The sequence below is a fragment of the Salvelinus alpinus genome, chromosome 4 (genome assembly GCF_045679555.1).
Source record: "Salvelinus alpinus chromosome 4, SLU_Salpinus.1, whole genome shotgun sequence".
Taxonomy (NCBI): domain Eukaryota; kingdom Metazoa; phylum Chordata; class Actinopteri; order Salmoniformes; family Salmonidae; genus Salvelinus; species Salvelinus alpinus.
Genome location: NC_092089.1, coordinates 98,841,613 through 98,855,063, shown reverse-complemented (window position 1 = coordinate 98,855,063; position 13,451 = coordinate 98,841,613). Strand labels below are relative to the sequence as shown.

Here is a 13,451-nt window from a genome sequence, read left to right as displayed (position 1 = left end):
GCCCATATCTATTTCCTATCTTATAGCCCATATCTATTTCCTATCTTATAGCCCATATCTATTTCCTATCTTATAGCCCATATCTATTTCCTATCTTATAGCCCATATCTATTTCCTATCTTATAGCCCATATCTATTTCCTATCTTATAGCCCATATCTATTTCCTATCTTATAGCCCATATCTATTTCCTATCTTATAGCCCGTATCTATTTCCTATCTTATAGCCCATATCTATTTCCTATCTTACAGCCCATATCAATTTCCTATCTTATAGCCCATATCTATTTCCTATCTTACAACCCATATCTATTTCCTATTTTATAGCCCATATCTATTTCCTATCTTATAGCCCATATCTATTTCCTATCTTACAGCCCATATCTATTTCCTATCTTACAGCCCATATCTATTTCCTATTTTATAGCCCATATCTATTTCCTATCTTCTAGCCCATATCTATTTCCTATCTTATAGCCCATATCTATTTCCTATCTTATAGCCCATATCTATTTCCTATCTTATAGCCCATATCTATTTCCTATTTTATAGCCCATATCTATTTCCTATCTTATAGCCCATATCTATTTCCTATCTTATAGCCCATATCTATTTCCTATCTTATAGCCCATATCTATTTCCTATCTTATAGCCCATATCTATTTCCTATTTTATAGCCCATATCTATTTCCTATCTTATAGCCCATATCTATTTCCTATCTTACAGCCCATATCTGACAGTGGCACCTGTAGGTTTATTGATCAATTTAATTCTAGGTCAAAGATCAGACTAGACCTAACCTTTAAAGCCACGTCTAACAATTTGAACATGATAATTCTAGGGATTAACTACAAAATATCTCTGAGGATTACTAGGATTTTTTTTTAGTCAAGGCATCCAAAACCACTGATGACTGAAAATCATTTAAGTCCTTTACAGAATAGGTCTATAGGTCTACAAAATGAAAGTCCTTTACAGAATAGGCCTATAGGTCTGCTAAATGAAAGTCCTTTACAGAATAGACCTATAGATCTGCTAAATGAAACTCCTTTACAGAATAGGCCTATAGGTCTGATATTTGATACTCCTTTACAGAATAGGCCTATAGGTCTGCTAAATGAAACTCCTTTACAGAATAGGCCTATAGGTCTGATATTTGATACTCCTTTACAGAATAGGCCTATAGGTCTGCTAAATGAAACTCCTTTACAGAATAGGCCTATAGGTCTGCTAAATGAAACTCCTTTACAGAATAGGCCTATAGGTCTGCTAAATGAAACTCCTTTTGAGAATAGGTCAGTTAAAGAGGTATTGTTTTACTAAGGTCAAAGGTCTGGGAAATATGTTCTCTTTACGTTATGTCCAGGGTACCTTCCCTCCCTCTTTTGGTAGTTACCATCTTAGATGTTGTTGAGGGAGAGGAGGGGGGGGGGGGGGGGGGGGTACCAGTAGATCAGAGAAACAGCCAGTCCCAGGAACTCAGGACAGATGTCAGTCCTTTCAGGGGAGAAATAATCAGGACGAACCACAAAAGCCCCCTGCTTCCATCTTTCATGATCTGCTCTGTGGAAGCTGATGTGAACCACCAAGGGCCAAAGAGCCCTTTGAGTCCCAAAGGAGTTTAGTCTCCACCCCTCTTGTCCCCTATACCAATCCTATAACGCCCAGTCCCCCTGTATAGAATTAATAGGTTTTACTGGCAGATCTAGCCCCGGAGCCTTTGATTCAGGTGGCCATTAACAACTATTAATTTTGCCTCTGGCAATTAATGACAGATTTTGCTGGTCTGAAAGGAGGTATTAAGCAGCTGGAGTTTTTGTAGGCACGCAGGGGTGTGAAGCTGAGTTAAAATGTGATTATTGTCCCCCTGCATGGTCTGCCTTGAATCAGCTAACTGGAGTTAAGTCCCTTTTACAAGGAATGAGGTTACTCTATTCAGAAAGGAACAGCAATGGGATGCGTTATAGGAAATGCCTGCCATTTACGTTATTATATATAGTAAGCTACAGTATAAAGGACATGAAAAACATGAGCAGTTTTATAGAACTCTGATGAATGGAACATTCATCGACACATCAGGTCATTACAGATTATGGTTTCAGTACATTGAATGAGAAATGGAATGAAGAAAACAGTCCCCTTATTAAATATACATTGTTGTTGATGATATTAATTCAGTATTTTAATAATAACTTTATCAATTCAAATAGTTACAGTATTGCCCTAGTTAAGTACATTTGTCAAGGGTAAATTTGAGGGGCATAATTTTGTCAAATCTTGTGCTGGTTTAATAATTTATTTACATTTGCATTTAATTTAATTTGGTGGTAAATTAATGATTTCAAGTGAATTAATTGGTTACTTTGGGAGCTCTATTTTTTGGTATTTTATTAGGATCCCCATTAGCTGTTGCAAAAGCATCAGCTACTCTTCCTGGGGTCCACACAAACATGAAACATAATACAGAACATCAATAGACAAGAACAGCTCAAGGACAGAACTACATACATTTAAAAAAAGGGGGGCCACACGTAGCCTCCATGTCAATACATTCACACAAACTATTGCGTGGTTATCAATGCCCTCTGGTGGATTTTAATGGACTCGGTAAAGGTCAGTGCTGGTTGAGCAAAAAGCTTGACTTTTTAAGATAATATTGATGTTCTGTTCAAATCAGATCTGGGATAGATCAGATCTGGGATAGAATTCATGATATTCTCTATAATTTCCTATTTACAATTTTAAAAAAAATAATCAATTCAACAATATTATTTTCTATTCTATTTATCCCGATTTACTTTAACTTTATTAGTTATTAATTATATCATGTTAATTAATTTCAAACGTATTAATTTTTAATAACTACATAATGGAAACTTCCATCTACTACCTAATTGCCATTTTTGTATTTATTTTTTATTTCACCTTTATTTAACCAGGTAGGCTAGTTGAGAACAAGTTCTCATTTACAACTGTGACCTGGACAAGATAAAGCAAAGCAGTGTGACACAAACAACAACACAGTTACACATGGAATGAACAAGCGTACAGTCAATAACACAATAGAAAAAAAGGTCTATGTACTGTGTGTGCAAATGGCGTGAGGAGGAATTTATTAACCTTGAAGCATATTTAGGCTCAAATTGTGTAACGTTTTGTGCCCTTATGGCTGTCTCTCTCTCTCTCTCCGAACTGTCTGATTTATTTACGCTCGCGCACAAACATTTCCTGTCTCTGTCAGCTCGAGTCCATAAAGGTCAATTAGGGAGAAGAATGTCAGTGTTGGGTCTGACTTTAAGCTTTTACCTCCACACACCTGGCTTCTAGGAACATAATACCTGGTTAAGTGAAGGCCAGTATGCCTGGGGGGACTTCTTAACTCATTGAAAACGAATAAACAGTCTGTAGTGGCCCATAATGCATTAGTCACTCAGTTTGGTGCTATATCTGCAGTCTTGTGTCCATCACGCTATTGTCATCCGAGTATATTAGAATTAGTCGATTAGGATTATATATTTATGTAGCCTATAATTATTTGCAGCAAATAGTGTGTTCTTTAATAAATCCACACTTGCTGTTTTGGACACGGCATTTCCTATATATTATTAATCATTTCACATCTATAAGCCAAAGGTTTATTTTATTTTTTAAATACAAGAGAATTACATATCAAGTAGCTAAAAAATATCAGTCAAAACAACAATATATTTTCTACTGATCACTATCAGTCAAAACAACAATATATTTTCTACTGATCACTATCAGTCAAAACAACAAAATAGAGACAGTGATCAGTAGAAAATATTCCACATTAAGAACAGAAACAACAGCAATATAGGAGGCTATGCTTTTATCCTGTGTTCAGTACAGAAGGCGTACACCCTGGGTTCGGTATAAAGCTAGGCCTATATCCTGGGTTCGGTACAGAAGGCGTACACCCTGGGTTCGGTATAAAGCTAGGCCTATATCCTGGGTTCGGTACAGAAGGCCTACACCCTGGGTTCGGTATAAAGCTAGGCCTATATCCTGGGTTCGGTACAGAAGGCCTACACCCTGGGTTCGGTATAAAGCTAGGCCTATATCCTGGGTTCAGTACAGAAGGCGTACACCCTGGGTTCGGTATAAGGCTAGGCCTATATCCTGGGTTCGGTACAGAAGGCCTACACCCTGGGTTCGGTATAAGGCTAGGCCTATATCCTGAGTTCGGTACGTGGATAAATGCCACCACATAAACTGAAAGGAAACTCAATAAAAACTCCAGGTGTAAAAGGAAGGCGGGGGGAAATTAAATCACATACGGAATGTTGTGATATGGGGATATAAAATACATTACAAAAATGATATGGCTAAATCTTCAGTGACTCATAGCCTAGTTGTTAGTTGATGAACAAAAGCATACCATGCCAGGCCACACAGTGGTAAAATATCGGCAATTTTCTCTCTTGTTTGACAAGAATAAGAATTCAGGAATCATCATGAATGTGTGTGGTGGGCTCAAGGCATTTACTAACATAAAACAAATAAAAAAATACACCCATGACTCGTCATTGTCCACGGAAATCAACTCATCCTCCTCCTTGCGCGATGTTTCACCGTGAGCGTGTCTCTCCGGTACACCGACCATGTCCCCGTGGGCCTTCCTCCACCGCGTTCCTCTGTCCTGGAACCAGACTTTGACCTGTGTCTCGGTCAGTCTCAGCAATGAGGCCAGAAGACTCTTCTCCGTCTTGGTCATGTACCGCTGCTTACTGCACACCTCTTCTAGTTTAGTCAGCTGGTTGTCGGTCTGTAGATAGTGCGGAATCTCCGCACGAAGGTTCCCCTATAGACTGCCCGGTTGTCCTGCAGAGAGAAAACAAACATTAATTTGCTATATATTCTTAATTATACATTATCCCAATGACCCCTATTCCATATTCCATTTGGAATTAATAGGAGTCAGATCATCAGTTTTACAAAACAATTCGATGCGAGCTCTATCATGTATGCTACTATCCCTTGGACCATAAAAATAAAAGTCGGAAACATTTACAACATAAATTAAACTTTAAATCTTACCGTTCTACAGCACTTGATTATAACCACTTAGACGCCTCTAGTAAACTGGGTTAAGTGAATTTGTGTCTCCAAAATGCGCCCAAGTCAGATCACCGGATGGTGCAGTGCGCCTCCGCCTGGTTGCTGGATGTGCATGGCTTGTTGTGTGGCTGCTTCCCCGGAAGGACCCACGGAATGAATCACTTCTATACTGAAGGATCACGTTGTTGTTGATAGAATCGTATTTGGCAAGCGCGAGGAGATGTCCGTTACTCCACCATAAAAAGGAAAGTATGATGGTAATGAGAAAGAAGATGTCCGTTGCTCCACCATAAAAAGGAAAGTATGATGGTAATGAGAAAGAAGATGTCCGTTGCTCCACCATAAAAAGGAAAGTATGATGGTAATGAGAAAGAAGATGTCCGTTGCTCCACCATAAAAAGGAAAGTATGATGGTAATGAGAAAGAAGATGTCCGTTGCTCCACCATAAAAAGGAAAGTATGATGGTAATGAGAAAGGAGATGTCCGTTGCTCCACCATAAAAAGGAAAGTATGATGGTAATGAGAAAGAAGATGTCCGTTGCTCCACCATAAAAAGGAAAGTATGATGGTAATGAGAAAGGAGATGTCCGGTTGCGCTCAGGCTTCCTCTCGTCATGCTGCGCGGTTGAGTGTGGCTCAATGTGGCTCCTTCTCCAGGCGGGAGGCGAGGACTTTATACCCCGCCTCAACAGATAGATCAGAGGGCCTGAGAGGTGTTGTCCCATCGAGTCAGAAACTACTTTGGAGAGGAGATTAGTGTAAACCTTTCCTGATGGGGCCTGTCCTAAATGGGGCCGTGTTCTGGTCGACCAAGAGCCGATGGATCAATTATGACCTGACAAAGACTTCAGACAGGAGCTTTGCATGCGGGGCTGAAGTGACAAATCACCACAGTCATGATTCAGTAGACAAGCCTAAAGGTTTTCATTGTGAACTCATTTGAATATCAGGATCTAATCGAAAACGAATGCCATTGGGTTTTGGGAAACGTCTGCCCCCAGAATTAGGCAAAGTTGCCATTGAGTGAGACTTAGTTTGTGCTTATGAAATAAATATGCTATAGTATGCTATATATCTATAATTATTAGGCTACAAAAAGGCATACAACCATAATCGCATATGGACAGGACATATGGTAGCTTGCTCCCTAGGCTATTTAAATGCAATGATAAAACTTTACATGGTCAAGAAGCAGAAATAGGCTTAACTACTGCAGTCTTGAGCTGACTTTAAATGCATAACAAGTTATGTCTGATTTGATAAACTTACAATAAAATATACTACATTTCAGACAGACTTCTTGGTAGTGATACAAGCATCTAGTGGATTCAAAATGTGGCTTGTCTATAACCAGCGGGACAATGCAGGGTTGACTTCAAAGGCTGTTTACAGGATCAGGAAGATTTAAAGACACACCTGGGATGACAGGCTAGTGGTCACTTTAAGCACCTGGAATCTAAACAAAGAGGTTACACAACTTCCTTTACACTGTCAAGCAAAGTGCCATCAGTTATTAACTAACCCTATAAGCATTTCCTGAGAAGGTTTCAACTGAAACAAGTACTTTTCAATTTCAATTGTAGTGAAAAACGTCAACATAACGAAGTCTAAGTACAATGGTCTTCTGTCATACAGAACTTGAAATGGATCAATTAGATCATGTTAAGTATTGAAAATACGATACAGATGTGTTAATCATATTATGTACAATGAAGACATTTATAACAAAGAAAAAGACAATGTGCATGTTTTTCCCGTGGTTTTGAGTCATAACTTTATATAAATACTGAATATTGTACAAATACATTTTTCGGTACCATTGACTTTTCTAATCATTCAAAAATACATTACAGCAGTATGATATATGGCAAAACGCTTGACATTACAGCAGTATGATACAGTTGAAGTCGGAAGTTTACATACACTTAGGTTGGAGTACTTAAGACTAGTTTTTCAACCACTCCAGAAATTTCTTGTTAACAAACTATGGTTTTGGCAAGTCGATTAGGACATCTACCTTGTGCATGACAAGTCATTTTTCCTTTAGAGGCTTTAGAAGCTTCTGATAGGCTAATTGACATAATTTGAGTGAATTGGAGGTGTACCTGTGGATGTATTTCAAGTCCTACCTTCAAACTCAGTGCCTCTTTGCTTGACATCATGGGAAAATCAAAAGAAAATCATCCAAGACCTCAGAAAAAACATTGTAGACCTCCACAAGTCTGGTTCATCCTTGAGAGCAATTTCCAAATGCCTGAAGGTACCACGTTCATCTGTACAAACAATACTACGCAAGTATAAACACCATGGGACCACACAGACGTCAGACCACTCAGGAAGGAGATGCGTTCTGTCTCCTAGAAATAAACGTACTTTGGTGCGAAAAGTGCAAATCAATCCCAGAACAACAGCAAAGGACCTTGTGAAGATGCTGGAGGAAACGGGTACAAAAGTATCTATATCCACAGTAAAACAAGTCCTATATCGACATAACCTGAAAGGCCGCTCAGCAAGGAAGAAGCCACTGCTCCAAAACCTCTATATAAAAGCCAGACTACGGTTTGCAACTGCACATGTGGACAAAGGTCGTACTTTTTGGAGAAATGTCCTCTGGTCTGATGAAACAAAATTAGAACTGTTTGGCCATAATAACCATTGTTATGTTTGGAGGAAAAAGGGGGAGGCTTGCAAGCCGAAGAACACCATCCCAACTGTGAAGTACAGGGTTGGCAGCATCATGTTGTGGGGGTGCTTTGCTGCAGGAGGGACTGGTGCATTTCACAAAATAGATGGCATTCATGAGGAAGGAAAATTATGTGGATATTTTGAAGCAACATCTCAAGACATCAGTCAGGAAGTTAAAGCTTGGTCGTAAATGGGTCTTCCAAATGGACAATTACCCCAAGCATTCTTCCAAAGTTGTGGCAAAATGGCTTAAGGACAACAAAGTCAAGGTATTGGAGTGGCCATCACAAAGCCCTGAACTCAATCCCATAGAAAATGTGTGGGCAGAACTGAAAAAGCGTGTGCGAGCAAGGAGGCCTACATATCTGACTCAGTTACACCAGCTCTGTCAGGAGGAATGGGCCAAAATTCACCCAACTTATTGTGGGAAGCTTGTGGAAGGCTACCCGAAACATTTGACCCAAGTTAAACAACTTAAAAGGCAATGCTGCCAAATACAAATTGAGTGCATGTAAACTTCTGACCCACTGGGAATGTGATGAAAGAAATAAAAGCTGAAATAAATCATTCTCTCTACTATTATTCTGACATTTCACATTCTTAAAATAAAGTGGTGATCCTAACTGACCTAAGACAGAGCATTTTTACTGGTATTGAATGTCAGGAATTGTGAAAAACTGAGTTTAAATGTATTTGGCTAAGGTGAATGTTTTATTTTATTTCACCAGGTAGGCTCGTTGAGAACAAGTTCTCATTTACAACTGCGACCTGTAAACTTCCGACTTCAACTGTACGCTTGACATGACAGCAGTATGGTATATGGCCAAACTGTTGTAACATATGCTTGACATTACCTAAACATACCATAATTTACCCAAACATACTTTCATAATATCTAGTCGTTCTCTGAGAACTTTCTAAAGCACAACTGTAAACCTTAAAAGCTGATTTACCATCAAAAACAAACCCAAAATGGCACTGATACTCAACTCACTACTAGTTGAGTACATGATGGGTCACAATGGATACCGGATGAGAATACAGCACTATGTAGCATGGAGGTGGCATGCCAATCCGGTGCATTACAATGTCAGAAAGAAAACTATTTCATAGTAAACTAACTCTGATGATAAGACATTAAGCCAGACAGTATAGCAGACTTCAACTGAAGGACAGAAAAGGGATTCCTGAAAAATGAAAATGGTCCACACCCAGCAGCAGACCACCCTACATCCCACTGCTGGTTGGCCTCTGAAGCTAAGCAGGGTTGGTCCTGGTCGGTCCCTGGATAAACAGATACTATTGGCAAAGTGTCTGTCGTTTAAAGACCCTGAAGTTAGGCCTGCATGAGATCCAGTCACTCACAGTTCTGAATGCAAGTCAGACGGCTACGCTGCAATTCTAAAGGACAACACAATTTAGCTAGTTTATAAATACATTCCATCTCTCCAATGAGGGAAGGCGTTGCTGGGTTCAAAGGTCAAAGGCTCTTCTCTGGACCGGCCAGAATATGGTACCCATGTCTCCTGGTGCGGTTGTTTGTTTTAGCCATGTCCTCAGGACCAGAAACTGTCCCGAAGTAGCACAGCAAGCAGGGGTTAACAGCACCCCTCTGTAGCACCGGGGTCATATTCATTAGGGCACACAAAAACAAGTGTTTCTCATTGGAGAAGCTCAGGTAGTCACTCCCTGTTTTAGTCTGTTTTATTCCATTTGGTGGATAATGAACATAACCCAGATGAGAGGCAGCATAGGTCTATCACGGGGGCCATCTTAGTTCAACAGACACCAGGGAGTCTTGCCCGTGTCACACTCCAGTTTGGTGTTGAGGACAGTGACAGGGGCTCCACTAATAGTCAGCTCCTGTCTCGACTCCACCTTGTACTGCAAGTTAGTCAGCCCGCCCTCAGGGTCAACCTTGAATTGTTCCTTCCAAAAAACGAGGAGAGAAAACCATCGTCAGTAGTGTGATTGGAAATACAACCAAAGAGATCAATCCAGTCTCTATCTGAGAATGCAACACATAACAATACAACACGGTAGTAGGTTCCCAGTGACTGCATCTCTACCTGTTTCTGTGCAGCCACTCTCTTCTGGTCTCTCTTCCTCCAGGCAGGGTCATGGATGTGGCGAAAGGTTTTATACCCTGTTTTTATCCCACTGGGCCTGAAGAGCTGGCAAACAGAAAATGACAGATTGATTATATTATTCATAGTATTTAGAGACGTGGCGGCAGCTGTTCTGCTGATCTATATGCAAAAGTACTCTTGAGGTGTTCTACTATGTAGGGAGATGTGTCGGATACTGATACTAATCATTCATTGGTTTATCATTCTTTTGGAGTATTTTCAGGGATTAACCCAAATTCCTAGCCATCTCGGTCTCTTTGTGACTGTAAAGGACAGTCCTGGTTTACCTGTAATCCAGCAATTCTTAGTCTCCTGTAGAATTCATCGTCTTCTCTCCCCCATCCCCAGAACCGGTTGGACATGCCGTTGCACTTCAGGAACACAGAACATGACACAGCTAAAACAACACACCACAATCATACAACTATTATGATCTATCCATCCTGATGCCTAGTCACTTTGCCCTGCCTTCATGTACATATCTCTGCACATTGATCTGGTACTGGTATTCCCTGTATATAGCTCAATTTTTGTGTATTTTATTTTATTTCTCTTGCGTTACTATTTTTAAACTCTGCATCATTGGTAAGGGCTCTTAAGTAAGCATTTCACAGTAATGTCTACACCAGTTCTATTCAGTGCATGTGACAAATCATTTTATTTTAATATGTACATGGGTTAAAAAAATTTTTTTACATATTGGAGCTTTGAAGTGCTGTCTATTATTATGGATAATGAATGATTAACTTAACAATAGGCTAACCTACCATGTGATAATGCTGTTTGGTGAGCAGCAGGATTCCTCCCACGTATGTCTTGTAGTGATACAGGGGGTGCAGCTCTGGTGAGGCCACGTGGAAAGGGCCCTCCTCTGGGAAACCATAGTCCAGAGCTTCATTCAGAGGTAACAAGTCCACATCATGCATGGCGATGTAATCAGTGTCGTTACCACTCTCCGTGTAACCAACGTTAATGAGAGAGGCTCTGTTGAACCTGTGGTGAGATATGGGTGGAACTCATTATTTACTTCCAGGAGGAGTCAATATTTCTTTGGTAAGGCGCAAATCAACTAGGCACACATCCAGATTATAGTTCCCCTACGCCAATCAGAATTCATCAACAACCATTGGACTGAAATAGAATAGAACAGGATAGAACAGAATAGAATATGTTGTGGCCTTCAGATTAGACAACATTTCTGTTGTAGGCCTAATGACTAACAGGGCAAAATAACATCTTCCATCACTTACCGATAGTGATCCATCTGGTTGATTACGAAGATCTTATGCAGTATTTTCTTGTTGTTCAAGAAGGTGTGCATGAAGGGGACAAACACCAGCAGCTCCTCAAACCTCTCCCTGAAAGGTATCAGGAGGGCCAGCTTGTGAGGACCCCAGGAAGGGTCGTCCGCAGCGGATGCCTGTCTCTCCAGGGGACAGGGCTGATGGGGGATGCGTCCGTCATCCACTACAACCCGGCTCATGTCTCCTGTACAGCTGAGTTGGAGCCATAGGAGGGAGCCCAGTACCAGCACCACACACAGACCAAATAGTTTGTAGACTGTACATTTCCCAGACCAGAATCTGAAAGTAGAAGTAATAGCAAGTCTCATATTGAGCAATGTAGTGAAGTCAATCAATGCTATGATGCACTCCTTAACCACAAATTGATCAAGTGCCATGCATGTAAAAGTGAGCGGTTAAGTAGCTGAGAGACACATCACATTGCCATTGGGAAACAGCTAATAGTTAAAATGTTTCAATAACTCAGTTAGGCATTAGTATTGTACATTAAAACGCTTGCACAACCAAACCCATACACACTGTATGCATTGGCTACGTCTAGATTATAAGGAATGGCTGATTTAAAATACGATCATGCAATTTTACCAGCAAACAAACTAAAATCAATGCACCAACATTATTTCACACAACAAAATCTGAGAGCAACACACTTCTATTGTAGTCAACTACTCACTGATTACGCTCTTCTGGACGAGGTACTTTTGGTGTCTCATTTCTTTGAGGTTGAACAATACCAAGAAATTATGTGAAATATTTTAACCATCTTCAACACCTGACTGCAATCCATTTACACCGGCTGCATTCTCAAACGTTTTTGAGAAATAGGCTAGTGGCCCAATGTAATAGAGATTTAGGCTTTAGTGTACCTACAGTAGTAGTGCATGTTTATGATTCACATAGGCCTCACTAGTAGATAAAAATGACACATTTTACTAGTTTGCTAATGTCTTGAAATGCATAAATATGTTCCCTCATCAAGCCTAATCAGTCTAGGATTGGATAATCTCTCATTGTTAACATTAGAGATACCGAATACCGTTATCTTGTTTTACCTTCTGTCTTCTTTGAAATAGAGGACTGGTTTTCTTCTTGATGAATACATCATTTTCAAAGTTGCAAATGAAGCTTCAAGGTTGCACAGAAGTTAGCTACTCATGAAACAGAGAATGTTGTTGTCGTGATTCTACAATCGAATTTCTCCATTCTTCCTGGCTCTCTCCTTTGCAGTCGGATTTCGATGTCCAACTGATATTCTTGTCATATTTATCCTCGAAATGTCACAATATGCCTTTGGTTACTGACATTCCGTGTCAATTTTCTTGTTACATTGGCAAAGCTTTGGCTTGACGCTGGCTAATGACTAGCGAGCTGTCTAGCAAGGGTGTAATAATTAGTCCAAACTGTTGTAAAACGTTTTACAGCTAAAACGAGTGTTTATATTGGACACATTCGGGTAGGTCCAGTCCCGTTTCCTTCCGTTTAAGAAACGTTTTGCATCAGAATCGGCGTAATGAAGACGCCCCGGGTGGACACGTGGCAACATAGAGGCGCAAGGGAAATGTTGTTCCTACCCGCCATGACCTACCGCACAGTGAGACCCGTGGATTTCAGGAAACAAAAGAAGTCTAGCAACAAACTATACAAATATAATTTGTTAACGGTGTGTTTCACACACTACCATACGAAAGTTACATTGACATAATTCGTTAGTTCACTAATAAGCTTCTACTCAGGAAAATATCACTACCTCTGTTTTTATAAAGTTCGCCTAAGACATTGCTCCGGGAGAAACACATGATCAAGACTAAACATTCCTATGCATTTGGGGAACTATAGAACGCATTCCCTATGCATGGACCTACGTCTGATCTATTTTTTTGTTTGGCAAAGTGTCTAGGGAAATAGTCATTCAAGCTAGCTAGCCAAAGGTCACAAAACATTATATTTGAGTGCAATTTAGACACGTTTTCAAATTTACAGAATCTAAAATATCAAACACCCAAAATAAACCATTAAAATCAATTAAATTAAAACCACGCTCAATCTCTGACATCTAACCATAACAAAAGGCAACAACAAAAAACACCAATGATGAACTAACACAATTAGGAATCATTTTGGGAACATTAAGGATATAAACAAAAAACAGATTAACTGAACAATTTTTTTTTGCAAAAATTATCCCGTATAGTTCTAATTGTTTTATGATAGACAAGAAGCAAAGACTGCTTTCTGGCTAAATACTTTTCAAGT

At 39.8% G+C, this 13,451-nt stretch overlaps 1 protein-coding gene and 1 long non-coding RNA gene across 4 annotated transcripts; both read right to left on the bottom strand.

Annotated features, from left to right (window-relative positions):
• Positions 1-3,621: 3,621 nt before the first annotated feature.
• On the bottom strand, positions 3,622-6,430 carry LOC139574791 (uncharacterized). Its single transcript, XR_011674831.1, has 2 exons — positions 5,059-6,430; positions 3,622-4,842 (listed from the first exon to the last, which is right to left on the bottom strand). It is a non-coding gene; the product is annotated as an uncharacterized lncRNA (long non-coding RNA).
• Positions 6,431-6,837: 407 nt separating this feature from the next.
• LOC139574788 (beta-1,4-galactosyltransferase 7-like) lies at positions 6,838-13,122 on the bottom strand. 3 transcript variants are annotated; one of them, XM_071399672.1, is made up of 7 exons: positions 12,251-13,122; positions 11,872-11,913; positions 11,145-11,477; positions 10,662-10,887; positions 10,182-10,265; positions 9,835-9,939; positions 6,838-9,694 (listed from the first exon to the last, which is right to left on the bottom strand). In XM_071399672.1, exons 1-7 carry the CDS (start codon positions 12,301-12,303, stop codon positions 9,539-9,541), a joined length of 999 nt encoding a protein of 332 aa, XP_071255773.1. In that variant the 5' UTR covers positions 12,304-13,122; the 3' UTR covers positions 6,838-9,538. The 3 variants fall into 3 exon arrangements, with proteins under 3 accessions (XP_071255773.1, XP_071255774.1, XP_071255772.1); XM_071399673.1 differs by lacking the exon at positions 11,872-11,913; XM_071399671.1 differs by having other exon boundaries at positions 11,145-13,122.
• Between the last annotated feature and the right edge of the window lie 329 nt (positions 13,123-13,451).

Excerpts from the sequence above, each read along its gene's own strand:
- LOC139574788 (XM_071399671.1), bottom strand. The coding sequence starts at position 11,575 with ATGGCACTTGATCAATTTGTGGTTAAGGAGTGCATCATAGCATTGATT. Across the intron at positions 10,888-11,144 it reads AACCAGATGGATCACTATCG|GTTCAACAGAGCCTCTCTCA; the intron begins GTAAGTGATGGA and ends ATCTCACCACAG. Across the intron at positions 9,695-9,834 it reads GAGTGGCTGCACAGAAACAG|GAACAATTCAAGGTTGACCC; the intron begins GTAGAGATGCAG and ends GTTTTTTGGAAG.